The sequence below is a fragment of the Gorilla gorilla genome, chromosome 6 (genome assembly GCF_029281585.2).
Source record: "Gorilla gorilla gorilla isolate KB3781 chromosome 6, NHGRI_mGorGor1-v2.1_pri, whole genome shotgun sequence".
NCBI lineage: Eukaryota > Metazoa > Chordata > Mammalia > Primates > Hominidae > Gorilla > Gorilla gorilla.
In genome coordinates this window covers 100,974,274-100,986,929 of record NC_073230.2, presented here as the reverse complement: position 1 = coordinate 100,986,929, position 12,656 = coordinate 100,974,274, and the positions used below count along the sequence as shown (strand labels likewise).

General features: G+C 34.6%; 2 protein-coding genes across 11 annotated transcripts in view; one reads left to right on the top strand and one right to left on the bottom strand.

Moving 5' to 3' along the window:
- The window catches only part of RUNDC3B (RUN domain containing 3B), a 194,730-nt gene extending 186,237 nt beyond the window's left edge, over positions 1-8,493 (top strand). For all 6 annotated transcript variants that reach the window (XM_031013231.3, XM_055346846.1, XM_019031632.3 and 3 more), the window contains one exon: positions 6,085-8,493. In XM_031013231.3, coding sequence (XP_030869091.1) covers positions 6,085-6,230 — 146 coding nt within the window. In that variant the 3' untranslated portion in view covers positions 6,231-8,493. The remainder of the gene's footprint in view (positions 1-6,084) is intronic.
- A 2,176-nt stretch (positions 8,494-10,669) lies between these two features.
- SLC25A40 (solute carrier family 25 member 40) overlaps positions 10,670-12,656 on the bottom strand; it is a 99,652-nt gene continuing 97,665 nt past the window's right edge. For all 5 annotated transcript variants that reach the window (XM_055346851.2, XM_063708647.1, XM_004045693.3 and 2 more), the window contains one exon: positions 10,670-12,530. In XM_055346851.2, the coding sequence (XP_055202826.1) occupies positions 12,418-12,530 (113 nt within the window). In that variant the 3' untranslated portion in view covers positions 10,670-12,417. The remainder of the gene's footprint in view (positions 12,531-12,656) is intronic.

The following is a 12,656-nucleotide window of genomic DNA, read 5'->3' as shown; positions in this document are numbered from 1 at the left end:
ACACACACACACACACATATATATACACACTCACCTACATACATACATACATACCAGTTTATGTATCCGCTTGTTGATTGATGGGCATTTGAGTTCGTTATACCTTGCAAAACTAATTTTTAAAAATCACATAAATTGAGAAAAATAATTAAGCCAATGAACTTCACCACCCAGGAAAACAATAGTGAAGCAGGAAAAAAAATGTTATAAAGCCATATAATTTCTGTATCCTATTAAAGTAACTTTAAAAATTGATACATAATGGATATACATATTTTGGGGGTACATGTGATAATTTGATACTTTCATAAAATAAAATCATATAATTTTATTAAATATCCTCCAACAAGCAATTAGTCATAAGACAGAAACATTTCAAATTGGAAATCAAAACCTAAGAACATCAATGTCTAATAAAGAAGAAGAAATGATGTGTCATGTGAGGAACCCAGTGGGAGGTGATTGCATTATTGGGGCGGGTCTTTCCCAGGTTGTTCTCATGATAGTGAATGAGTCTCACAAGATCTGATGGTTTTAAAAGGGGAGTTTCCCTGCACAAGCTCTCTTGTCTGCCACCATGTGAGATGTGCCTTTCACCTTCCACCATGATTGTGAGGCATCCCCAGCCACATGGAACTGTGAGTCCATTAAACCTCTTTTTTTCACAAATTGCCTAGTCTTGGGTACGTCTTATCAGCAGTGTGAAAGTGGACTAATATAGTAAATTGGTACCAGTAGAGTGGGGCACTGCTGAAAAGATACCCAAAAATGTGGAAGGGACTTTGGAACTGGGTTAACAAGCAGAGGTTGGAACAGTTTGGAGAGCTCAGAAGAAGACAGGAAAATGTGGGAAAGTTTGGAACTTCCTAGAGACTTGTTGAATATCTTTGACCAAAATGCTGATAATGATATGGACAATGAAATCCAGGCTGAGGTGGTCTCAGATGGAGATGAAGAACTTGTTGGGAACTGGAGCAAAGGTGACTCTTGTTATATTTTAGCAAAGAGACTGGCAGCATTTTGCCCCTGCCATAGAGACTTGTGGAACTTTGAACTTGAAAGAGATGATTTAGGGTATCTGGTGGAAGAAATTTCTAAGCAACAAAGCATTCAAGAGTGATTGGGTGCTGTTAAAGGCATTCAATTTATAAGGGAAGGAGAGCATAAAAGTTCAGAAAATTTGCAGCCTGACAATGTGATAGAAAAGAAAATACATCCTTCACATGGTGAAACCCTGTCACTACTAAAAATACAAAAAAAATTAGCTGGGCATGGTGGCGGGTGCCTGTAGTCCCAGCCACTTGGGAGGCTGAGGCAGAAGAAAGGCGTGAACCTGGGAGGTGGAGCTTACAGTGAGCCGAAATCGCACCACACTCCAGCCTGGGTGACAGAGTGAGACTCCATCTCAAAAAAAAAGAAAGAAAGAAAAAGAAAATACCATTTTCTGAGGAGAAACTCAAGCCAGCAGAGATTTGCATAAGTAACAAGGAGCCAAATATTAATCCCCAAGACAATGGGAGAAATGTCTAAGCCCCAAGCCTTGGCAGCTTCCACGTGGTGTTGAGCCTGCAAGTACACACAAGTCAAGAATTGGGGTTTGGGAACCTTTGCCTAGATTTCAGAAGATGTAAGGAAATACCTGGATGCCCAGGCAGAAGTTTGCTGCAGGGGTGGGGCCCTCATGAAGAACTTCTACTAGGGCAGTGCAGAAGGGAAATGTGGGGTCAGAACCCCCACACAGAGTCCCTACTGGGGCACCACCTAGTGGAGCTGTGAGAAAAGGACCACTGTCCTCCAGATCCCAGAATTGTAGAACCACTGACATCTTGCATCATCCACCCAGAAAAGCCACAGACACTTAGCACCAGCCTGTGAAGGCAGCCAGAAGCGAGGCTGTACTCTGCAAAACCACAGGCGTGGAGCTGCCCAAGACCATGGGAACCCATCCCTTGCATCAGCATGACCTGGATGTGAGACAGGGAGTCAAAGGAGATCATTTTGGAACCTTAAGATTTGTCTGCCCTGCTGAATTTTGGACTTTCTTGGGGTATGTAGCCCCTTTGTTTTGGCCAATTTCTCCAATTTGGAACAGCTGTATCTACCCAGTGCCTGTACCCTCATTGTATCTAGGAAGTAACTAACTTGCTTTTGATTTATAGGCTCATAGGTAGAAGGAACTTGCCTTGTCTCAGATGACATTGGACTGTGGACTTTTGAATTGATGCTGAAATGAGTTAAGACTTTGAGGGACTGTTGGGAAGGCATGATTGGTTTTGAAATGTTAGGACATGAGACTTGGGAGGGGCCAGGGGAAGAATGATATGGTTTGGCTGTCCCCACCGAAATCTTATCTTGAATTGTAACTCTCACAATTCCCACGTCATGGGAGGAACCTGGTGGGAGGTGATTTAATTACGGGGGCAGATCTTTAGTGTGCTGTTCTCATGATAGTGAATGAGTCTCACGAAATCTGATGGTTTTAAAAAGGGGAGTTTCCCTGCATAAGCTCTCTTCTCTTGTCTGCTGCCATGTCAGATGTGCCTTTCACCTTCCACCATGATCATGAGGCTTCCCCAGTCACGTGGAAGTGTGAATCCATTAAACCTCTTTATTTCATAAATTTCCAAGTATCAAGTATGCCTTATCAGCAGCGTGAAAATGGACTAATACAAGGTATCTAAAGAAGAATGGATTTGAAAGAAAACTTAATCTAAAACACTGAAGAAAAATGGGGAAACAACCAAGAGAATGAAAATGAGATAAAGAAAGAAGTAAAATGAGTTAGGAAGTGGTTGAATTGGAAAGGCAAGAATATCAAATTTACATGTTTATAGAGTCACTGGAGAAGATAAAATAGTGGAACAGAACTAATACCAAAATCTATCATTCAAGAAAAACGTTTGGAAGTAAATGAAGACATAATATACAAATTGAAAGATCTAACCAAGTACTAAAGAAAATTTGCCTGAAGTAATCACCTACAAGACAAATTCTACTAAAATTATTACATAGTAACAATAATGAAAACATACTGGTGACTTCCAGGCAAAAAGATGAAACAAACTAGAAAGGGAGAAAAGAATGAAGTTGGCATTAGATTTGTCTAGTTGTATAAAGGTAACAACTAGAACTAAAATACAAACCTTCCTAAATAATTTTTTTAAAGCAAATGTGTCATCTAGAAAGGAAGCATAGCAAATTTAACAAAGCAAAATAATTTGTCACAGCAGAGAGCCTATCAAAAGAAATTAATGAAATGGCAAACAACATATACCGAGAGAAACAGTAAATATAACTATATACATAAAATTACAACAAAATTATGATTTATTCTGAATGGCTAAATATAAAGGAATAGACAAATATGTAACAGGCAAATAAAAATACAAACAAGGGGCCAGGCATGGTGGGTCATGCCTGTAATCCCAGCACTTTGGGAGGCTGAGGCGGGCAGATCACTTGAGGTCAGGAGTTCGAGACCAGCCTGACCAACATGGTGAAACACTGTCTCTATTAAAAATACAAAATTAGCCAGGTGCGGTGTTGTGCCCCTGTAATCCCAACTACTGGGGAGCCTGAGGCAGGTGAATTGCTTGAATCTGGGAGGCCGAAATTGCAGTGAGCTGAGACTGCGCCACTGCACTCAAGCCTGCGTGCTAGAGTGAGACTCTGTCTCAAAAACAAACAAACAAAACCAAAAAACACAAAGCAGGGTAGCAACCCTTATATCAGATGGGTAGATTTTAAACCAAAATGCATTAAGCATTACAAGGAAAGATATGTTTTAATGCTAAAAAAAATTAAGATATAACAGGATTATACAACAAATAATGATATCCCCCTTTATATAAGGAAACAGAAATCCAGTGACAGTTGAAGACGTACTATTCTCAGTATAAGACAAATCAAATAGACAAAAAAGAATATAATACACCTAAACAACATAATTACTAGGGTATATCTTACGCTGTATGGAACTTTATAACCTGAAAATAGATAATATAACTTCCTCTTAAGTACAGATAGAACAGTCTCAAAAATGTTCAGAAGTTAGCTCATAAAGAAAACATAAGCTGGGTGCAGTGGTGCATGCCTGTAATCCCCCAGATACCTGGGTGGATTGTTTGAGCCCAGGAGTTCCTGACCATTCTGGGCAACACAGTTAGACCCTATCTCAAGAAAAAAAAGAAAGCAATAAATTTATAAAGTAAAATATTACAAACGGTATTCTCTAATCACAGTGCAAAAGAACCCTAGAAATTATTGATAACTTTTTTTTGTTGTTCAAAAGGGTCCCTCCACCTGGGTATAAACCCATCAAACAACTTGTGGGTAACAGGGAAATAAATATAAGCTGAAATTAAATTTTCTTTTTCAAAATTATTATGTTCAGTAATTATTATACTCTGTCTTTTTTTAATATCAACTTTTATTTTAGATTCAAAGGGGTGTATTTGCAGGTTTGTTACATGGGTATATTGTGTGATGCTGAGGTTTAGGGTACAATTGATCCCATCACCCAAGTAGTGAGCATAGTACCCACCAGGTAGTTTTTCCACCCTTGCCCCCCACCACACCTCCCCTTCTAGTTGACCCCACTGTCTACCACTGCCATCTTTATATCCATGAGTATTCAATGTTTAGCTCTCACTTATAAGAGATTATATGTGGTATTTGGTTTTCTATTCCTATGTTAATTCACTTAAGATAATGGCCTCTAGTTTCATCCATGTTGCTGCAAAGGACATGATGTCATTCCTTTTTTATGGCTGCATAGTAGTCCATGGTGTAGATGTACCACATTTTCTTTATCCAGTCCACTGCTGATGGGCTTCTAGGTTGATTCCATGTCTTTGCCATTGTGAATAGTGCTATGATGAACATATGAGTGCATATGTCTTTTTGGCAGAACGATTTATTTTCTTCTGGATATATACCCAGTAATGGGGTTGCTGGGTCGAATGGTAATTCTGTTTTAAGTTCTTTGAGAAATCTTCAAATTGCTTTCCACAGTGGCTGAACTAATTTGCCAGTAAATATAAAGGGATTAACAAATGTGTAACAGGCAAATAGAAACACAAAGAAAGCAGCGTAGCAACCCTTATATCATGTCATTTGGTTTAAAATATCAGATTTTAAACCAAAATGCATTCCCTGTTCTCAGTCACTTTGCCAACATCTGTTCTTTTTTGACTTTTAAAATAATAGCCATTGTGACTGGTGTGAGATGGTATCTCATTGTGGTTTTGATTTGCGTTTCTCTGATGATTACTGATGATGAGCATATATTCATGATTGTTGACCACTTCTGTGTCTTCTTTTGAGAAGTGTCTTCGTGTCTTTTGCTCACCTCTTAATGGGGTTATTTTTTGCTTGTTTAATGTTTAAGTTCCTTATAGATTCTGCATATCAGACATTTGTTGGATGCAGAGTTTACAAATATTTTCTCCCATTCTGTAGGTTGTCTGTTTACCCTGTTGATAGTTTCTTTTGCTGTGCAGAAGCTCTTTAGTTTAATTAGGTCCCTCTTGTCAATTTTTGGTTTTGTTGCAATTGCTTTTAAGGACTTACATCATAAATTCTTTTCCTTATGTTTTATTTTTCTGCATATGGCTAGACAGCTATCCCAGCACCATTTATTGAATAGAGAGTCTTTTTCCCATTGCTTACTTTTGTCAACTTTGTCAAACATCAGATGGCTATACATGTGCAGCTTTATTTCTGGGTTCTCTATTCTGTTCCATTGGTCTTTGTGTCTGTATAACAGCACTTTTCTATTTTGGTTACAGCTCGAAGTTAGTTAATGTGATGCTTCTAGCTTTGTTCTTTTTTATTAGGATTGCTTTGGTATTTGTGCTTTTTGGTTCCATATGAACTGTAGGATTTTTTTTCTAATTCTGTGAAAAATGATGTTGGTACTTTAATGGGGATAGCAGTCAATCATGCAATTTATTCTGTAGGTTTCTTTGGGCAGTATGGTCATTTTCACAGTATTGATTCTTCCAGTTTCTAATGGTTTTAGGATCTTATTTGTATCATTCTTGAAGGGCAATTAATTATTTGCTATTTAATTCTAATTTTCAGGTAAAGAAGATACTCCCTCATTACTTGGCCTCTGTGGATCTCTAACGTCAGTGGCAAGTTACAAGTCTCTAACAAGCTTAAAATCTAATGACTACCTTGCAAGTCCTACAACAGAGATGACAAGTCCAGGCCTAACTCCATCCTGAAGATTTTTGTGTAAAAGCCAAAACTTTTTATGTTGTAAATGTTTAATTTACATGTTTGACTGCTGGGAAGACCTTTGAAATTTTATATTGTTCTGGTACATATCTGAAATTCTATTGCTTGGAGAGAATCCCCTCCAGATAAGAGATTTTGAGTGAAAAACATAATGATCCTGCCATTTTTCATTTTTAAAATTCTTACATTTGTCATTGAGAAAGTTCAAAATGGAATAGGCTTTAAAAAAAAAAACTTTCAAACATCCACCAAATCATTCATAGCAAATTGTACATATTGTTCAGCTGATTTTTATATATTTAAATATACCTTAGTGGCCAGAGACTGACTTCAAGGTTTTATTCCAGAGACTCCAGAGACTTAAGCTAAGTAATTTTTTCATTCTTTTAGATTTTCAAAAAAAAAAAAAAAAAGTTAATTTCATTTTTTCATTAATGTCTTGCTAAGTTCTATGCTTTAAATGCCTTGTTTTTAATAACGGGAAAGTTCTCAGCTGCATTTTCACAGTGGTTTATTCAGTTTTTCTTTAATATTTACCATTTGGTATCAACTCAGCATTCCACTTAACATTTTATAAATTCCATAGGAATATGCCTGTTTTGGTAGTTACTGACTTAATTTGTTAGTGCCACAAGGAAAATATTTTACAGTATTTTATGCCATTTAGGTAAAATGAATAAACTGTTTTCCAAGATTTTCTTAAAAGATTATCAATTTAAAAGTATGATCAAGTATGCCTCAAAAACTAGAAACATTTCAAAATGTAGAACAAACGTTGAAAAATTGTTTTGCCAGGAAAGAGTTCAAGTTCAGTTAAGGATTTGAGAGGCTTTTAAACAAGGATCAGTAGGATAGTTATCATATTTACTTAATATATGTCTGATACTCAGTGCTGGTTCTTTTTCATGTTTGTGCAACAATGAATTGTGTCATGTGTGTTTTATAGCCTCTATCATTAATCACACCACAATCTCATTTTAAAACATTTTAATGTTAAAACATCCCCACAGTTATACACAGGTAAAATTAGTTTTTTTTTTTTAAAGTTGTAATCTGTACTTTTTTTTTTTTTGCAATTTTTGAAACAGCTACATTAATCCCTAAAAATCCCACCATACTGAAAATGTATGGCGTGTATTTTCTATAGTAAGTAATATGAGGAAAACATGATTAGCTGTGCCAAAGAAATTTTATACATTGTTTACATGATGAGGCCACAGTACTTACTGAGGACTTCATATGTTTTGTTTATTATTATTGAGAAGAGTTAAGAGCTGAGGTTACCACATTCATTCTTTGTGTTAGAAATGTAGGAGTGTGGTGGTTTTCTGCAATATTTAGAGCTTAGTCTCATAATTTGGAATTTAAGATAATAAGTAGTAACAAGGCAAGTCTTTTATGTAAGACAGTCAAACAGTGTCACTTCAGGGACAAAGGCCTGGAAGCCCTTAAAATAAGTTATCTTAGATGTGCCAGAACATATTCAGAGCTTTATTCCTTTAAGCTTAAGGCTTCAATACTTGCAGAAATGCAAATATTCTTTAGAAATGATACATTTTTGTTCTCAATTTCTCAATTCTACATACCTGATTATGAGTGAAGTATCCAAAGCAGGTTTTCATCAGCATGGGGGATGGAAGGTAGGTATAATATGAGGACAATGGAAACTTTGGGAGAAGGGAGTGAGGAAATGGATAAAGAGAAATTTGAAAATTTTAGGCTGGACTTGAGCACTATTGCTGCTTTCCTATGAACTATCAGAATGTTTAAATGCTTTATCATTCATGGTCCACTCTCAACCAACATTTATTATCCTTTAGTAATTAAACGATGGTTTTACATACATTTTTATAATGTAGAAGGAAATTCAAGATTCCATAATCGTAAAATTTTTCAGATTTGTCTAATGTGTAATTTGTGCATCTTCACATGCTGCTAAATGCAGATTTAAACATTACATCTGAGGATCATGACTTTTCCTCCTTTCTTGGAGATCTTGGTATAAAATTCATCTGCTGTTATAAAATCAGGTTTCTACAGAGTTCATTTCACACTAAAGGTAGTTTGTTACTGTTTGCATGAGGAAACCATGTATGTCTCAATCTTTAATTTTAGGTGGTAGTGTTTATTGTTCACCCTCCCTCTTGCCTCCAAAAGAATGCTGAATTATACGCCAATATTTCCATGTGTATTCTGTTGCCTTGATGCGTACTATACTTGTTGCATGTATATTAAAAATTTTGTACTATGCATTGGTGGTCTTATTTTGCTTGACAAAAAGTTACCTGATTTAAGTACACTTAACTTTTGTTTCAGCAAATGTGGTAAATATATATTATTTCACACCTAAAATACTAACATGAAAATGGAATGGGAGAAATCCTTATTTCAACTCACATCAAGTTAAATATCCTATTTTTAAAAAGTAACATGATATGCTTTAGAATACACAACATCTATTGAATAAGTACAGTTTAGTAGTGGTTCTGGCAGTGTTACTGATTTAATTATAAAATAATAGTCATGTTTGTTTTCTCACCTGTAAGAATCATCACTATCTTCTTGGCACCTATGAGATGGCATCAGGATGATGTAAGCATTAAATAAAATCATATATAAAAGTTCTAAAGAGATAAATGCCAAATGCAAGCTACTACTAATTATGATTGGCAGAAAAAGTAGATCATAAGTTAGTTGTTAAATCATTAGATTTACATACAGTTTTTAAGTGGTTATCAATGTGTCCCAAATTTACAACTTAGAAAACTGCTTTGTTAAAGTTCCTATCATTAGATGAAATGTGCAGATTTTGCTAAACTAACATATTGGATTACCACTTAAGTGTCACAAGACTGTTGTTCATTCTGCTCTTCTGAAAGGAAAGCAGCTTCGATTTAGTTTCAGCATTTGTCATTTTAACTGATAGGAAAGGGAAGATAAAATTACCTCTTTTTCATTATGGTACATTTAAAAAGTATATTTTAATACAAACCAAAACTTTTAGATTTTAACATAGATCACCTTATCATAAGCCCCATTTTCCATACTGCTGGGTATCTTCCAAAACCCAAGTCTAACAACTGTTACAACTGTGCCAAAAAGTTTTTCCTAGGTTTCTCACAGCCTTCTTGTTCCTCCTTTAGCGCACAAGGCCTTTGATTACATTTCCATGTTTACACTTTCCCATGTATACACTTTGTTCAAGCCATATGGACTAAATTCTATTGCCTTATTGAGACTCCCACTTCCCTGCATGTTTACTTATTGGATTGCCTGTCAGTCAGTCCAACTCAGGTTTCCTGACCACTCCCCTTCTCTGCCCCCAGGCTGAGTGAACAACAACTCCCCATACTTCCCATGACTCACTTTGTATGTTTCTATCAATCATCAATCAATCATAGCTCTGAAACCTCCTGTGGCCAGTAACAATATCTGAAATGTCTTATCATCTCCAGTGCTTTTTATATACTGCCTACTACATAAAATGTCCCAATGTTGACTCTTTTATTTAAAAAGTTCATCTTAGAAGAAAATTCAAAAGGGATACAATAAACTTTTCCACATCCCAAAAACTTGTGCCCAAGACAAAAAGAGGGAAGAATTTATTTTTAATTTTAAGTTTAGGGGTACATATGCAGGTTTGTTACACAGGTAAACTTTTGTGTCATGGGGATTTATTATACAGATTATTTCATCACCCAGGTATTAAGCCTAGTACCCATTAGTTATTTTTCCTGTTCCTCTCCCTCCTCCCACCCTCCACCCTTTAATAGGCCCCAGTACATGTTGTTCCAAGAGGGAAAAATTTAAAAAAAATATGCAGTTAAATAACCATAATGAATAGTTTTCCTAGAAAAAAAAATTGCCTTTTAAGAAAAATCAAATATGTACTACTTTAAAGGTTGCAACCATCTCATATTGAAAATTAAAGATGTTCCTTCCTAAAATTTTACATTAATCAATTAAATGTTTATGTTAGAAAATTTAACATTAATAGAATAAAAACTGTTTTAGAAACATCACCAAGAACACTGTTGTGGCACATGTTTGCAAATATTGCAATTCCTGCAACATATGTATTGAAAAGTCTGGAAAGCCCATGTGGCTGAGAGTTAAATTTATATACTGAAGTAAAACCTGGGAATATTCATCATGCCAATTATAGTTCAATTATTTTATCAGACAGAACTCTGGGAGCAAATTAAAATTTTAAAATTTTAGCTATTCCATGGACTGAATTTTTCTAGGTACTATTTTAATACAAATTATTATTATAGCAAAACTCTGAACACTTTTTGGTTGTTTGTTAGTATATTTTAAAAGTATTAATATTTCTTTACCTCTTAAATATAAAGAAAGCTTCAATTCAGCCTTCTTTTCATCCAGATACATCGCATGTATATGTGTTAAAAAAACTACTAGGCAATTAGATTTACTTATCTTCCTTTATTCATAAATAAGAATTTTCCTAAGTGCAGTGAGGGGTAGGAGACATGGAAACCTTTCTCATACTTACAGGTGATATTAAACTGAAATATATAACTGCCTTTTGGGAACAGTATTTTTTCTGCTTTTTTTCTATGAATTACCCATAAGCATAGCAAAACCAAGATAAATTTAAATTTTTGTTAAAGAGCACTGTTCAAGATAAACTTTCATGTATATCACAGTATAGCATTATACAATGATTTTACGTAAAAATATTTAGAAGCACAGTGATGATTTTAAGAAATCATAAAACATTTTAATGAAATATAAGAAAGTCATGAATATTTATATGGATATGTATGTTGCAAATTTAAGGTAAATCAACATAGGATAAACACAGAAGATTACATACAAACCCTACATATTTTATTTCTGGTGAAACATAAACACTTTCCTACTATAGTACAAAATCAATTAGTTCTACCGGCACTAAAGACTTGTCATCTAAATATATTCATTTTAGGGGAGAAAAAAATGCTTCACATTTTCCTAAAATAAAGACTGCAATAAATTAGTGCTTTAAAAAATATATATATAGGATATAGATCCTAAGAAAATAAAACTAAAGTATAAAAAATGAAAAGCATTTCTTTTCCTGCCATCATATCCTTTCTTATCTCATTCCTACATAGAATGAATGATAAGCTAAATTATTTAGACATGTATGGTTACTGAAAGCAATGTCTTCAAGGAAACAGCTTCTTGTTTAGCCTCTTACTCTACCATACTTAGAGTAAAAATCAAAGGATATTTTAGAAATATCTTATAACTATTGTTGTAGCAATAATCTGTCTTGTTAGAACAACACAATAAAAATGACCTAGAGAATTCCATGAACAATGATACTTGGATTACAAGAGAGCTAAAAATCAGAGGCTATTCCTGTGTGCAAACTATTTTTACCAGTCTAAATACTATATGGTTTACCACTGAACACCCAAGTTTGACTGAAGTGAACATTTGCTGCTATCAGTAAAAAACTCCCTCTCTTACAGGAATGGCAGAAATATAGACATTTAGTCATCAAAAATGGCACAATGTACATCACACAAATGATTATATTATGGTTCATAAGGAAAACAGCCACAATTTTGATCAGAGAAATGTTAATACATATGAAGCCTTAAAACAGCAACATGGCAGGGAAGGAGAGGGAGGCGGGAACTTAATGCATTTGAATTAAAGGAAACAGGCAATATTTGGTCAATGTGAACAATGCTATTTAACGAGTGCTTTATCTACTTTACTGAAATACGGAAATACTTATGTACACGATTTAAATGTGCACAAGACTTGGGCTTTTTTCTTCCAGACTATGTACATCATTCAGCACACAATTCAAAAAGTTCTGGTGTATTCGACACACTCCCAGTAAGATTATGTTACACTGAAACATATATTATTAAACTTTCAAGAGACTGCTTTTGATGCTAAGGAGTAATCTGTCTTATTTTTACAAGAATGCTCAATGGTGGTGATTTCTAGACTATCTTTTTCAATATCACCAAAAATAAGATAAAATTTATTTTAAAATTATGATTTAGAGGTAGAGCTGAAATTATTTATTTAAATTATAGGATAGAAAGACATAAAATCATTGTGAGAGAATAATGGTGAAAAACATTCTTGCCTAAGAGTCTCCATCTTCTTTGGCTATAGTTGTTGTTTCAAGTTGAAACAGCATCACTAGTATTGCTGCCTTCGAACATTTTGTTTCTGGAAAAAAGCCTTTCCAAATTCATATGTACTGATCATAATGGCACAAGCAGGAGCAATTTTAATTAAGCGAGGAATTAGGCCTGAAAAAAGAATAGGAATAATCAAAACAAATATTTTTTTCTTACCTTATTTTTAAAAATATTATTTTTTGGCTTTATTCTGATAATTATCAAATTAAATGAAGTAATATGTTCAAATCCATAAAC